This window comes from Homalodisca vitripennis, chromosome X (assembly GCF_021130785.1).
Source record: "Homalodisca vitripennis isolate AUS2020 chromosome X, UT_GWSS_2.1, whole genome shotgun sequence".
Classification (NCBI taxonomy): domain Eukaryota; kingdom Metazoa; phylum Arthropoda; class Insecta; order Hemiptera; family Cicadellidae; genus Homalodisca; species Homalodisca vitripennis.
This window is the reverse complement of record NC_060215.1, coordinates 157,190,565-157,207,918: the sequence shown is the minus strand read 5'-3', so window position 1 is coordinate 157,207,918 and position 17,354 is coordinate 157,190,565. Positions and strand designations below refer to the sequence as shown.

General features: G+C 35.7%; 1 protein-coding gene across 1 annotated transcript in view; it reads left to right on the top strand.

The window, feature by feature from the left end:
* The window catches only part of LOC124370055 (chaoptin-like), a 93,953-nt gene that overhangs the window by 74,115 nt on the left and 2,484 nt on the right, over positions 1-17,354 (top strand). The window contains 3 exon segments of the mRNA XM_046828375.1: positions 1,137-1,421; positions 1,974-2,099; positions 5,602-5,715. Of these exon segments, the coding sequence (XP_046684331.1) occupies positions 1,137-1,421; positions 1,974-2,099; positions 5,602-5,715 (525 nt within the window).

Sequence of the window (17,354 nt, the reverse complement as noted above, 5' to 3'; positions counted from 1 at the left end):
TTCAAGATGGTTCTGGTTTTGAACAGTTTGGAAATCGACTAATTGAGTTTAAGTAGAATTCAATTTTAAACCATTTGCTATAAACCATCTTGATAATTCAAAAAGAGCCTTGAATCAACATATGAAGGCGAATAGTAGAATCTGAGAATTGCTATTGTGTCAACTACAATATTAAACTAGAATTTGTATTTGATGGGAGATCATTAACATATATTAAAAATAAGACAGGATCCACAATTAATCCTTGTGGAATACCACAATTAAATCATTTGCTGCTTCTGCCTAACCTGCACACCCTCCAACTGTCATTGAAGTGATATTTGTTAAGTAATTTACACATTTAACTGAAACTGTGCACAGATACCGGAGCTGCCTCTGCCTAACCTGCACACCCTCCAACTGTCATTGAAGTAATATTTGTTAAGTAATTTACACATTGAACTGGAACTGTGCACAGATACCGGAGCTGCCTCTGCCTAACCTGCACACTCTCCAACCGTCATTGAAGTGATATTTGTTAAGTAATTTACACATTTAACTGAAACTGTGCACAGATACCGGAGCTGCCTCTGCCTAACCTGCACACTCTCCAACTGTCATTGAAGTGATATTTGTTAAGTAATTTACACATTGAACTGGAACTGTGCACAGATACCGGAGCTGCCTCTGCCTAACCTGCACACTCTCCAACCGTCATTGAAGTGATATTTGTTAAGTAATTTACACATTGAACTGGAACTGTGCACAGATACCGGAGCTGCCTCTGCCTAACCTGCACACTCTCCAACCGTCATTGAAGTGATATTTGTTAAGTAATTTACACATTGAACTGGAACTGTGCACAGATACCGGAGCTGCCTCTGCCTAACCTGCACACTCTCCAACCGTCATTGAAGTGATATTTGTTAAGTAATTTACACATTGAACTGGAACTGTGCACAGATACCGGAGCTGCCTCTGCCTAACCTTCACACTCTCCAACTGTCATTGAAGTGATATTTGTTAAGTAATTTACACATTGAACTGGAACTGTGCACAGATACCGGAGCTGCCTCTGCCTAACCTGCACACTCTCCAACTGTCATTGAAGTGATATTTGTTAAGTAATTTACACATTTAACTGAAACTGTGCACAGATACCGGAGCTGCCTCTGCCTAACCTGCACACTCTCCAACTGTCATGGAACACTATCAGTGTGCTTCCGCCCGAAATGGCATCCAACCTGACACTGCTGAGGCATTTGGATCTGAGCCACAACCTGCTGAGTCAGGTCCCTCTGGTGACTCATTCACTGCCCCAGCTTCGTGCCCTGTTCCTCAGCCACAACATGATTTCCTCTTTGACCAACACCAGTCTGCTGGGTGGGGCCGAGAGGATCAGAGAGCTTGACATCAGACACCTGCCTCTCAACTACTTTGAGGTGACCACTTCTCTCTCTAGTCACAGATTAGTCGACCATTCCATGTTCTCCTAATACAAGTAAATTTAAAGGAAGGTTAAATAATAATATACTGTCTTGATATAAGTTTTAATATTTTAGGGGAGTATTAGTTATGGGTCAAATTCTATGAAACTAAATATTATATATAGCATATTTTGGAAATACACTCAAGAATTTATGGGTATATTTATGAATGACTCCTGAAAGACATTCTTTATTTGCCATTTTTTGTTGATAGAAAATTGATAATACCATTAATTGGCTTCTATAACCTAAATATATCAAAGGCATAACTTAGTCATATTTTTTTAGTTTCTTTAATTAATGACAGGTTCTTTAAAACTTGAGATTTATGTAGTTGTGTTCATGCAAGCAACTGTTGTCAAAATTGTTTATATAGTTTGAAAAACAAATTTTTTCTGCAGCTTAAATATGTGGTAAAGCTTTGTGATATCAATAATAGAACTAGATCGTGAAACACACAAAAGATCTCCAATAGGTTTTATTCAAACTTCCTGTGGATGTTGACAGATGGGAGCCCTGGGCAAAATGCGTATCCTGGAGACCTTACATATCAGCCCTACCAAGAATGTGAGAGACTTCAACTTGCCCGAGCTGCTCCAATACAACTATGGACTTCACAACCTCCATATTGAGGTCAGTGTGAGTCTCTGCTCTATTACACATAAACAACATCTTCATCACCCCCTTTACAAATCATTTCATGGCAGCTGTGGTTTGTCTTGCAGTGTACACGTTTGAGGATTGTGAATACAGGCTGTTTCTGGAGACTACAAACTTCTTAGTTCTGAGTATTGTTTTTCAACTAAAAGGAAGTCACAAATTTAATATACGAGAGCTATTCAAAAAGTAGATTACGTTTTGATATAAACAAAAAACAAAGTACAAAAAAAATGGTATATTCAAATTCATATATTTGAAAGTGGCACTAAAATACTATTTTTCAACATTGTCACTATACAAATTAAGGCACTTATCATAGCGTAAACTAGTTTTGAAATTTAGTGTTATATAATTCTGCCACCTGAGACTTCAACCACGTAGTTACACCCTTCCGCAGTTCAACATCGTCATCTAAACGCCCACTCCATAGACTGTAATTTGGTTTTGCAATTCACGTGTTTTACCCAAGTCTCGTATCCTGTAATGATTCGATTGAGTAATAAGTCACCATCTTTTTCATAAGTGTCCAAAAATGTCAATGAAGCAGCCTTACACTGACTTTGATAGATTTCTGTTAAGATTTTCGGTGCTCATCTTGCACAAAATGTATGGTAACCTAACTTCAGCATAACTGTTTCGTGTAACAAACTCCTTAAAGTTTGAGGAAAACTAAATGAGAGTTCTGTTACTGTGAATCGGCGGTCTTCTTTAATCTTCTCAACGAGTTTAGGGACAATTTCATCAGCCACAATGCTTGAACGTCCACGTCGTTCATCATCATGCACATTAGTTCGGCCATTTTTAAACCTAATGCACTCCACCTTCAGTAATCATATTATTCCTATAAATTTCACAGAGTTGGTAATAAATATCAATTGGTTTATTGTGCTTAACTAACAAAAACCGTATTATTAACCACACTTCACAACTCGCAGGAGTTTTAATTGTGTTCTTACATTTTCAACTGCTATTGTAAAACAACAAGGAGCATCATTAACCTCTCACTAGCATGGCGGGATATCCACTAGCTGGTAAAACGCTCTACTTGAAATGCCGCGATAGTCCTGCCCCTAGTGGTTACAGAGCAAAACGTAATCTACTTTTTGGCTAGCCCTCATAATAAGCTGTCCGCATTTCATAATCTACTCTGTTATGACTGGTGCCACAATCGGGCCTGGATATAGCATTGTAATCTGATGGTCTTCAGTTATAGCGAATGTGTTACAGATGGCGCAAATTTCTTTTTGAAGGCACTGCGTAAATAAGAAAATGTTAAGTTTTACCTTAGAACTGTTTCCTATGATATTGAAAAATTTATTTATGCAGCAAATGTTTAGCATAAGAGGCGTGATCAGAAAGTAATACCGTTAAAAAAACAAGTAAAACAATACGAATTTACTAATAAATGTTTAATAATGTTAAAATAATGTTTAATAAAAAAATTAAACAATTTTTTTTCAACATAGATTTATTTCTACATGAAAGCCCAAACCTTAAACTATTTTCGACATAGTTTCCACCAATGTTCAAACACTTGTCATAGCGGGTGATCAATTTGTCTATATCCTTTTTGTAAAAGGTTCCCGCCAATGAATGTAGCCATGACCCCACTGCAGTTTTAATTTCATCGTCGGTTTCAAAGCGTTGGCCGCCTAGCTCGCACTTCATGTGCAGGAACAAGTGGTAGTCAGACGGTGCCAGGTCCGTTCTGTAGGACGGGTGATCAAACTACTCCCAACGTAATTGTCGAACCAGTGTTTGAGTGTTACCACCGGTATGGGGCCGAGCTTTGTCATGGAGCAACACAATTCCGTTACTGAGCATTCCTCTCCGTTTGTTTTGAATTGCACTCCTTAGTTTTCTTAAGGTTTCGCAATACGTTGCCGCATTAATGGTTTCACCTCTTGGGAGAAAATCAATCATCAAAACAACTTTCCAACCCCAAAAGGTAGTGCACATAATTTTGTGTGCAGAGATTGTCCTCTTGAATTTTTGTCTCTTCGGGGATTGTGTGTGTCGCCACTCCATTAACCATATCCATAATCTGGATTCCAATGTGACAAGACGGACCCAAGTTTCATCACCTGCCACAATTTTATTTAAAAAATCCTCACCATCATCACTGTACCATATGAGAAAAGTTAAAGCACTTCCAAATTTCTTGGTTTTGTGCACGTCATTGAGTCTTTTTGGAAACCCATTGGGAACACAGCTTACGATAACCTTAGCGGCCCCTAACAATTTCGTACAAAAGATTGTGTGAAGTTTGTTGGAAATCGTCAGATAGCGTTGTCATAGTGAAATGTCTGTTCTCTTGGATTTTTTGTCAACTGCTCTTAGCAAATCATCGATGACGAGAGAAGGCCAACTGCTCCGATTCTCATTATGTACATTTGTTCGACCACCACTGAACATTCTAACCCACTTTCTCACCATTCCTTCACTCAGCACGTCTTCCCCGTAAACATCTCGAAGTTGACGATAAATTTTAGCCATTTTTACGTTCCTTGCGTTCAAAAATCTTATTACAGAATGAATCTCACAATCGGCGGGATCACTAATTATCTTAAACATATTAGACGTTCAGAGAAAACTGAAAACACAACGTAGAACAACTAAAATCGTGTGAGTCGTTAAGTCGATTGCCAGTGAACAAGGTCGACTAGTGCGCATGCGCAGAACACCGATTGCAGCGCTACGGCGGCAGTAGTATGAAACGGTACTTACTTTCTGAACACGCCTTGTATTTTAAACTTAAAACAAAACCTCTACAGTGGAGTTTTTGAATAAAGTGTTTTCTTGTAAGGTATGTGCAATAAAAGCAATTACAAAGGGTATAGATGCAATTTCATAAGCAGTAAATAAGACATTCAGTAACATAGTGTACAATATTTATCTACAGTTTCACTTTTCTCTTATGATTAATAATAATATTAATTCGGGTACCTTCATAAGAACGTAACCCCAAACTGGCTAAGCCTAGGGGAACCGATTATTTATCAAGTTGAATACACTAATATAATTAAAACTATGGAAATTGATTTATAAATTTCATTTTGGTAAATAAAGAATTATTATTATTTAAAACAAATCTAGATTTATTGAAAAAGTACAAATATATAGCACACAAAAGAAGCAACATAACTTTCACCACGGGTACGCTTGTTAAAATAGCACGGGTAAGATCGTCGGAAGGGGACACAAAGTTTTCTTCTGTGCTTCTGTACTGTGGGACTGATTGTCAGTAATGCTTTACTTAGTCACAGATGGACTTGTTGTTTATGTATAACTGCACTTAAAGGTTTTGTTGTCTTCTGATTTACTAGTTTTTTAATGAATTTTTTTAGTCTTTTAGCTGTTTTTATATTTTAGCGTGTCTTTTTATCACATGGTAAAAACATGAAATATATCTCTGAAACTTCACCAAAAGCACCATTCATGTAGATGATTTACGTAAGTAACTGTTCTGGTTTAGATGGAAGATAAGAACTCACTCAATGAAGAGATGCATGGAGAGTTTCCGTTCAAAGTGCGCAACATCACAATAAGTGGGAAACAGTTGAGGACATTGGGAAACAACATTTTGCAGGTAGGTCTCTGTATAGCGTAACATTGTGTTTTGTAAGAACTACTTACACAAACCTATGAGAAAAACATTATCTCACACATATAAAAGTACAATAACGTTATTGAAACACGTTTTCATTATTTATAGACAAAAGTTAATGGGTACATAGCAATGGTAATTTATTATTAAGAGAGCTTATTGTTAAAATATAATATTGTTTTGATAGTTATGTCCAATTTATAGACCGTACTATCTGTTTTTTCAGAAGTACTAATAAAACATTAATATTATTCACTCCTGAACAATAAAGTACAACTAATATTATTTAAAATATTTTATTTTTATATAATATTTTGTGGTTGAAAGTTATCTTGTTATATAAAATGGAGTACCCTACCACAATTATCCTAATATGCATGAGAGGTATAATCATGCTTCAACCATTCATTCACTCTCTCATATCATGGAAGGGTTTAAAGTTCACATGCCTTATCTAATCGTGATTTGTCCCTGTGTTTGCATTAGCCTTCATTTCAAGCTCAACCTGTAAAGTTTATTGTATTTGACCTTTGTTTACATTATTCTTTAGTTTTTGTATATGTTTGGGAGCATGGTGAGTAGTCTAACAGCCCAAGAAGCAGCTCGGTTAAGACTCGTGTTGATAGAAGAAGGTGAGAGACACAAGTCAGAGGGATGAATACAATCAGGAGGAGGTCAGCAATGAGTTCTGAGGTGGAAAGTTCGCTAGCAAGAGTACGAAATGTGCGGCTTTCAACTAGAACCATTTGAAGTGATCTCTGAGATGACACTGCTTACCAGAGAACATCGAGTACCTCTGCTAAGGTGTGTGCGAGAGTACATCATGAGGACACAGGACAACTGGGGATGAACTCTTTTCACAAATAAAACAAGAATAAGTCTAAATACTCCAAATGGATGCCAATAAATGTGGAGAAGGCAACACGAGAGAGATGCTGAAACCTCCATTTTTCATAGAGTGCCATTGGTGGTGGATCTCTCATGTTTTGGGCAGATATTAATTTTGAAGTCTGTACAGAGTTAGTAGCTGTGCTAAGGCCAGCTCTTAACAAGAAAATAACAAGATGGTGGATTGAATACAGTGTTAGTGAAGTGGACTCCCGGAAAAGTGCTTTTGCAAATGGTAGTAAATACAACAAACTACTATTACTTGTGCACAACACCTACTTTGGAAAATGTTTACTTAAAACCTTTTATCAAAACAACACAGTTTTAAAAGATATCCAAGTGAACAATTGGCACTGCTCAACCAATAACACAAAGCATGGGCATCTTTAAATAACATTAAAAAGATTACCAAATTCCAGTCAAGTATGAGTATTGTATTTTGATTTTGGCCTCTCTAATTATTCCTAGTTCAATTAAAGGGAGGTTAAAAAGACACAAGTATGAGTTGCAGCAATATTATACGCTACATCACTTTATGTAACCACATTATTGTAACTGACACACAGCATCATCACTTCCAACACAACACCTATTGCACAGCAGTAGCCAGCCAAAGCTAGTTCAATTAAAGGGAGGTTAAAATGACACAAGTACAGGTATGAGTTGCAGCAATATTATACGCTACATCACTTTATGTAACCACATTATTGTAACTGACACACAGCATCATCACTTCCAACACAACACCTATTGCACAGCAGTAGCCAGCCAAAGCTAGTTCAATTAAAGGGAGGTTAAAATGACACAAGTACAGGTATGAGTTGCAGCAATATTATACGCTACATCACTTTATGTAACCACATTATTGTAACTGACACACAGCATCATCACTTCCAACACAACACCTATTGCACAGCAGTAGCCAGCCAAAGCTAGTTCAATTAAAGGGAGGTTAAAATGACACAAGTACAGGTATGAGTTGCAGCAATATTATACGCTACATCACTTTATGTAACCACATTATTGTAACTGACACACAGCATCATCACTTCCAACACAACACCTATTGCACAGCAGTAGCCAGCCAAAGCTAGTTCAATTAAAGGGAGGTTAAAATGACACAAGTACAGGTATGAGTTGCAGCAATATTATACGCTACATCACTTTATGTAACCACATTATTGTAACTGACACACAGCATCATCACTTCCAACACAACACCTATTGCACAGCAGTAGCCAGCCAAAGCTAGTTCAATTAAAGGGAGGTTAAAATGACACAAGTACAGGTATGAGTTGCAGCAATATTATACGCTACATCACTTTATGTAACCACATTATTGTAACTGACACACAGCATCATCACTTCCAACACAACACCTATTGCACAGCAGTAGCCAGCCAAAGCTAGTTCAATTAAAGGGAGGTTAAAATGACACAAGTACAGGTATGAGTTGCAGCAATATTATACGCTACATCACTTTATGTAACCACATTATTGTAACTGACACACAGCATCATCACTTCCAACACAACACCTATTGCACAGCAGTAGCCAGCCAAAGCTAGTTCAATTAAAGGGAGGTTAAAATGACACAAGTACAGGTATGAGTTGCAGCAATATTATACGCTACATCACTTTATGTAACCACATTATTGTAACTGACACACAGCATCATCACTTCCAACACAACACCTATTGCACAGCAGTAGCCAGCCAAAGCTAGTTCAATTAAAGGGAGGTTAAAATGACACAAGTACAGGTATGAGTTGCAGCAATATTATACGCTACATCACTTTATGTAACCACATTATTGTAACTGACACACAGCATCATCACTTCCAACACAACACCTATTGCACAGCAGTAGCCAGCCAAAGCTAGTTCAATTAAAGGGAGGTTAAAATGACACAAGTACAGGTATGAGTTGCAGCAATATTATACGCTACATCACTTTATGTAACCACATTATTGTAACTGACACACAGCATCATCACTTCCAACACAACACCTATTGCACAGCAGTAGCCAGCCAAAGCTAGTTCAATTAAAGGGAGGTTAAAATGACACAAGTACAGGTATGAGTTGCAGCAATATTATACGCTACATCACTTTATGTAACCACATTATTGTAACTGACACACAGCATCATCACTTCCAACACAACACCTATTGCACAGCAGTAGCCAGCCAAAGCTAGTTAAAAAAACTTTTAACTGTTATCACATGACAGCAGTAGCTGATCTTCTCTCAACCTTTTACCACAAGGTATGACAACCAGAAATCTAGAAAACAATGAAAAAATATAAATTTACCTAAATGGAATCAACAATTTGTCAATGAATAAAGACCAATTCAGGGTTCTCATTTTTAAACAATCAGAAAAGATTGATTGAGAAAATTGGGATTTAATGCCAAGGAAGGCAAGCAGAGAATGTTGCTGTGGTCCGAACATCTGAGAAAAAATAAGAGATCTATGACTCACTGTCACATTGCTTGGTTGCAATATCTAGATGTACAACATCATTTACCTACTTTACACCATTAGTGGATGATTTGCTTAGTAGGTGGATAAGAAAAATAAATAACAAACAAGACATAACTGTTCATGAGCACCTTCCATCATTGCTTCATCGTTTAGAAAAAAATAAGTCTTAAAAACTCCAAATTACCTAAATAAGCCCAAGACCCCTCAAACGGTGGTTAACCTTGATCACAAATAAGCGACTATAACCGTATTTCCAGATATTCACCAATACGCTGACGGAACTTATGTGGAACTACCAGCCTTCCTTATAAAGAAAAAGGATCCAACAAAAATAATGCAGAATAGAAGAGATTCATGCACAAAAACTTCTCTAGCTCTACCTGTACATGTTCAGACATCTCACAAACCAGTTTTTTTAGAACTCCGTCAAAGAAAAGAAGAGAGGATGAAGCACCACTACCAGAAGATGAGAATATTCATGAACTCGTCACTAAGGCCTACTCATCAAGGAAAGACTGCACAATCCACAAATCAAAATGTAAGGGGACTAGCACAAAAAATTGACTGTATAAACCATTTGCTTCTAACAACAAAGCCATACATCGTAGAGCATGGTTTAAATGAAGATGAACTGAGCATGATAAACCTTCTTCATTACACTCTCTTAGACATTTCTGTTAAAACCACTATTACACCTATTAAACTCCTCATTAATTACAGGGACATTTCCAGAACAATTAAAAATAGCTAAAATTATACCAATTCAACAAAAAAGCTGTAAAAATGAGATGGATAATTATCGTCCATTTGCCTTACTGCCAGCATTTTCAAAAATTTATGAACGCGCCATGTCAGACCAATTACTTGATTACCTTGAAAAAAATCTGTTGCTGGATTCTTTTCAACATGGCTTCAGAAAAGGCAAGTCAGTCAAAACAGCAGCATTGGAATTCATAGAATCAGTAATAGATTCCATTGATAATTCAGAAAAAGCTCTTGGGATATTTTTGGATCTTAGCAAGGCATTTGACAGCATTTCACATGAAATACTGCTAAAACGTCTTCATAATTTGGGAGTAAAAAATTTTGCGTATAATTGGTTTGAATCCTATCTGCTAAATAGGAAACAATTTGTTCAAATTACACATTTAAATAAAAAGAACTTCAAAAGTATACATAATTCAACAGTCAAGACTACTAAATTTGGTGTGCCCCAGGGCTCAATCTTGGGTCCAATTCTTTTCATCTGTTACCTTAAAGGTATACCACAACTAGAGGGAAACAGTCAAGTGGTTTTCTATGCAGATGATGCAAATTTAAAAATATCGGCCAGCTCCAAAGAAGAAATTGAAATTCTATCTAGTTTAAATATTTCCACCATGAATAGTTACTTTAAAAAGAACAATCTTCATATTAACCCAAATAAAACTAATTTTATCACTTTCTCTACTCAACAAGGGAAATCATATAACCCAATAATAAAATTAGATGACCAAACCATATCACAGGTCAGTAGCTCAAAATTTTTAGGTTTGGTAATAGACCAACACCTAAGTTGGACAAATCATGTAACAATGATATTGCCAAGAATATCATCTGGTTTGTATGCCCTTCGAAAAATGTCCTTGATATGCAGCTCAAAATCATTGAAAATAATTTATTTTACATACATACATTCAATAATTTCATTTGGCATAAGCCTTTATGGTGGGACTACAAATAAAAATATGGACTCTATTTTAAAGACTCAAAAACAGGCCATAAGAATCATTTTAAGATTGGGTCATAGTAATTCAGTTAAACAGCATTTTTCTACATTAGGAATACTAACTGTGTATAGTCTTTACGTTTTTGAAACTGTCTTAAGCATAAAAGAAACCTTTCATAACCATTTAAAACTAGGACACCATCATCAATATTCAACAAGAAACAAAAACAAGTTGTGCTTAGAAAAACATAATTTGCAATTTTATTGCAAAAAACCCTCATACATGGGTGCAAAATTTTATAATAATCTGCCATCTAGTATTCAATCAGAGCCACATTTAAATAAATTTAAAGTCCTTCTGAAACAGTATTTAATAAAAAGAGCCCTATATAGCCTGGAAGAGTTTTTTGAGCCGTGTATAATACTTGCTTAACTTTCTTTAACTTAATTAGTCACATTTAATATAGTTGCATTAGCAAAAAAAAAAAAAAAAACTTTGATATTTTGATACACTTAACATATAAATAAATAAGACAATATTAACTAAATAAAAAGCTAACTAACAATTTAAAAATGTATTATCTACAGTTAATACATTATTACCATAGATTAAGACTACTTTTATGTTAGATAACTGGCACTATATTTTGTATTATTCTATAACTCTGTACAATATGTGACACAATAATTTTGACACTATTCTATGTACAATACCTGTACTGTCTTATGAATAAAGAAGTTTTGAATTGAATTGAATTAGCTCAATTTAGCAGAACAGGCCATAAAATGGGTGGTGTTGCAATAAATGCTCAAGACTGTCTAGCTGAAAACATTATATACATTGATTTCTTCAAAGAGTGCAAAGAATTAAACTTGGAGGCGTCAATGATAAAAATAAGAAAGACAAACAGCAATTTGTACTTTGCTTGGACTATATAGTTAAATAGCCATTACGTCCAATTATTTAAAGTTTATAATAAATTAAGTAATATTAAACACAATTGCCCTAAAATTGTATTTTATAATAATTTTATGATTTGCTTTTTCAACAACTTTTTTATGCTACTGACGAATCTTACAATACATGCGATTATTTTAAAGTTTTTTTATAAAATATTTATTTCATTCAATACTCTGTACAGCTATTCTTATGTGCTGCCTTAATTTCAATGTGCTCAATGGTTGTTAGGGGATAGAAACTTGATCGTTATCATAACTTTACAGAAAGAAGTGACTTGGGAGAGGAAACCTCCTACACTAAACGTTTTTTGTGCTGTATCAGAGCAGAATACTCGTATATACAGGTGGAAGAAAGTAAAGTGAAAGGCACATCCTACATGGACATAATGAGTGAATGGCTTATCCCTGAACTGTAGGAAGACAGTAATGCTATATGGTGCTCCGCCACATTGCCACCCACTGTGCCCATAAGTGTCTACTGTTATGAGTCACTGTTATCGTACAACGTCACGTTAAAGATGAAGCTTTTATTGGAATTGAGGCAGCTCGGAACAAGAGCTATAGGGAGCTATGCAATTAATGACAGCCGTATAACCCATGGGGCTTATATAGAACATCTATAACATTGTTAAAAAACCTTCAAATGTCCTCTTTGTAACGATAATACTTATTTTTTCTGTTGATTAAACTTGTTTTACAGTGATTATTTAAAGTGTTCATTTCTTTTTTGATAACACTGTACATTACCATACATTGAGATAGGGATGGTAAAAATAATCTTTGTGTGGAAGCAAAATTTGTAAGAGCGAACACCAAAAATAATGCTCACAGTTCTAACTAAAAACTTTCCAATAGGATCCTCTTAAATTAAACAGAAAAAACACAAAAATAGCAATTTTCATAAAAACATTTTTATCTTAATTTGCTGGCAGGAGCTGCAGTTTAAGGTTCAAAAATAAGCTTAACAGTGTTTCAACACTCTGAATGAACATGAATAATCTTTTTTTTAATAAATGCAGATATGCTAATGTGTTGTAGACTTTGGCTTTTGTTTATTTTGTCATTACTGAGTTGAAATTTGCGCATAGATACTTTTTTTTAACTGTATTATTTGACTAAACAAATAAAAAACAATAACTGCTGTGTTAAAACTAATTTTCTTACTTTCTACTTATACAGGGAGCGGCAAAATGATCTGATGGTTTTATAATGTAAACAACTCAAACGTTTAAAGTGGTACAAAGTATTTTATTGCAGATTTCAGATTGGTATTTATGAACATTTATAAAAATAACCAAAAAAGGGCGAGTTGATCCGTTTAAGATTCGAATATAACGTCTTTCAAATGATGTCCGTCTTTGGCGATGCATTCTTCCAATCTTGCACTGAAGTTGTCAAACACTTTCCCTAACATTTCAGGAGAGAGGTTGGCTATTTCTTGGCGTATGGTTTCCTTCAGTTCATCCAATGTGCGGGGTTTTTTTGTGTATACTCTAGATTTCAGCAGTCCCCACAAGAAGAAGTCACAGATGCTGAGATCCGGGGAGCGAGGTGGCCACGCAATGTCCCCGAAACGCGAGATGACTCGGCCACGAAACTTGCTTCTTAAGAAGTTGATTACCACATTGGCTGTGTGGGCAGTTGCCCCATCCTGCTGGAACCAAATTCTGTGGCGATTAAAGCGATTTATGCGTATTTCAGGGATCAGGAAGTTTTTCAACATAGTCAGGCATCGTTGTGAATTGACGGTTACAGTTAGACCGTTCTCTTCAAAAAAGTATGGGCCTATAACACAATTTTTTTTTACGCCATACCACACAGTGACCTTGGGACTGTGGAGAGGTCGTTCATGCAGTTCTTCTGGATTGTTTTCTGACCAATATCGGAAATTCTGCTTATTAACATAACCATTCAAATGAAAATGAGCTTCGTCGCTCATAATGAGAATTTTTTCATCTTTAAGCAAATCAATCATTTGCTCTGAAAATTCAATGCGGTTTGCATAATCACTGGGCTTCAACTGTTGCACGATAGCCATTTTGTACGGAGGAAAGTGCAGGTCGTACCTTAATATTCTTCTTACCGAGCGGTCAGACATCTGCAGAGCTGCAGCTTGTTTACGTGCAGGCCGCCGAGGACTGGCTTCCACAGCTCCTCTCACTCTCTCGACGTTCTCTGGCGTCCGGGCTGACCTTGGACCTTGGTCTGTTGATTTTCGTTTTAAAGCTGAACCGGTAGCTCTAAAGTTACCCACCCACAGCAAAATGGTGTTTCGAGTTGGCACTTTCCCTCTTGGAGCCACATTAAAACGTCTGTGGAACTGCCGCTGAACAGCAACAACACTATCGCCACTTTAAAAAAATGCTTCCACAACGAACGCACGGTGCTCAGCCCGTCCACCGCTCCATGGCTACTAAAAATGTCCGCACGTAGGCTCTGCCACGTCCCTATACAATACAATACAATACAATACAATACAAATTCACTTTATTCATAATTTGTACATAACATGTAACAAACATAAAATGGCGTCAGTTTATAATATGTACCATACATTACAATAACCATGGTATCATAAGATAATACAAGGTGCATAATGCCTACTCAATCTACAAAATTTTTATTCTAGGCCCATGAAAAATCGGTCATTATAAACAGTTATCATTATGTACAAGAATTACTTTGTGTATTTTACATTTCAGTCCTTAAGGCTACTAACTAAAGACAAAAAAACTCATCAAATGAATAAAGTGGTCTACTAATCAAATACTGCTCTTTAAGCTTATTTTTAAAGTTTTGAAAATTGTCAATTGCTAAAATATCTTTAGGTAAATTAATTGTAAAATCTAATGCCTGCAACTATTGGTTTTTTTTCCTTGTGAACTGCAAATTAAATCTGTGGGAGCTGCCAATTGATTACGGTGGTCTAGTTAAATAGTTATGGAAGGTGCCTAATCTAGGTAAGCTGTAATTAGCTTTCCTTACTTCTAATATCGTGTCCATAATGTAAAGCCCATAAATAGTTAAAATACCTAAATCCGAAAATATTTTGTTTCACTGACTCCCTGTCTCTGTAAATTTAACATAACCCTCATAGCCTTTTTTTGTAACAGCAAAATACTTTGCAAATTAGCATTACTGGTTGCTCCGTACAAAGCAACACCAAAAGAAATATGCGAGTGAATATGTGAGTAATAAACCATTTTTTAAAGTTTCCAGATTACAATATTTTTGAAATTGATTTTTAATGCGTAAAGACCAGAAGATATTTTCCTTTGAAACTACCTGTATGTGACCATCCCAAGTTAAGCGCATTCATCCAATGTCAAAACCTAGAAATTTAATTTTATCTACTCTTTCTATTTGTGTGTTCTGAACCTCAATTTTTGGCTGTGGACTGAGTTTATTTTTGTGTGTACAAAATGAAATATATTTAGTTTTATATCTGCCATTAAGTGACAAATTTTTTTCACAAAAATAATTATATATTGATGTCATATTTGGTTTGCTATATTTTCTATTTCGTTTAGGAGATTTATGAGATATAACTAGGTTACAGTCATCTGCATACAAACACATCTTACTATTTAAATTTAATACAGTATTCGGTAAGCCTTTTAATATAGCACAGAAATAATAAGGGGCCAAGTATAGAGCCTTGAGGGACTCCATATTTAATTATTTTCATTTTTGATTTAACAGAGGTTAGTTGCCCATTCTGAATATGAGGAAGTTCAACGTATTGTTTTTCTCTCTTTAAGATAGGAAATAAACCAGTTCAACGGCACACCCACAATTCCTAAATGTTCTAATGTTCTAATAAGAGTATTATGGCAGACTCTGTCAAATGCTTTGCTGAGGTCCATAAATATACCGAAAGCACGATTACCCGAGTCCACAGAATCCAGAACTGACTCCACAAACTCAATTCCAGCAGTGATGACAGATCTACCCGACCTAAAACCCATGCTGCTCCTCCTCAAATAACCCATTAGTTTTCTAAGAATTCCACTAACCTAATATGCATTACACGCTCAAATATTTTTGGAGAAGGTTTGGCAGTATTGACAATGGGAACGATAATTAGTAGGATCAGTTTGTACTATACCTTTCTTAAAAACTGTTTTTATTTTAGAAATTTTCAGTTTTTTTTTGGAAATATTCCACTCACAAAAGAAGAGTTAATAACATGCATCAATGGTTTAATCAATAGATATTTTGCATTTTTTTATAATAGGCATAGGGACAATCGTCATACCCCGCAGAGAATTTATTTTTAAAAGATGATATGACTTTATCAAGTTCGATTTCGCTTAAAGGCTTTATACGAAGCTGTTTGATGGGTGGATTTTGAGTATTTAAATTATTACCTATTATGGTTAACACAGATAGGGAAATTTTGAACTATACTGTCATCTACAACATTTATGAAGTGACTATTAAATATTTCACAAACTTTGTATGGATCGGAGCTCATTTGGCCATTCTGCAATCAATCTAATGTCATTGTTTCTTTCTATTTTATGTTTTATTTCTTTATTTATTATTTTCCAAGTAGATTTGCAGACATTATCAGAATTCATGATTTTAATTATTTATAAATTCCTTTTTTGCATCAATGGCATTTAAATGATATCTATCCCCACCACCCCCCACCACTCACTCGCTTGACAGCGCGGCAGCGAAAACCGTCAGATCATTTTGCCGCTCCCTGTATATAAGGTAGAAGTCTGTAGTTAATTTCATTCTAGAGATGTCCTGTCTAGACAGACAGACATTATACAGAAAATACATTTTGACATCTCCTCCAGTACAATAAAGAGACATTGTGTCAGGACCACGATTGATAGACTTTGCTAATGCTCAGCCAAATCTCATGCTTCACCATCCAACTCAGTGTTGCATATATAGAAATGAGGCTTTATGCAAGTTAGATCGTTGTCAACTGACAGACAGACAGAAATTACATTTTTCCAGGACCACGATTGATAGACTTTGCTAATGCTCAGCCAAATCTCATGCTTCACCATCCAACTCAGTGTTGCATAATATATAGAAATAAGGCTTTATGCAAGTTAGATCGTTGTCAACTGACAGACAGACAGAATTTACATTTTTCCAGTACCACGATTGATAGACTTTGCTAAAGCTCAGCCAAATCTCGTGCTTCTCCATCGAACTCAGTGTTGCATATATAGAAATGAGGCTTTATGCAAGTTAGATCGTTGTCAACTGACAGACAGACAGAAATTACATTTTTCCAGTACCACGATTGATAGACTTTGCTAATGCTCAGCCAATAATGTGCCAAATATTTCTTCATAGTGGGGGTTTGACAGTCCTGCAGTGTCTTGTTGTAATAAAGTTTACATACTACGAACCATTCTTGTAATATTACAATCTGCATAGCTCTTTTTAAACAGACTATAAATGACATGCCTACTTTTATTGCACCTTTTCTTGATAGGAAATGCCTCAATTTTTATAAATAATAAAATGTATGTTTTAGTTCTTTTTGCTTATCTGCGAACTGCAGTGTAATAAATGTACGGGTAAATTTACCCACACTCAATTAAA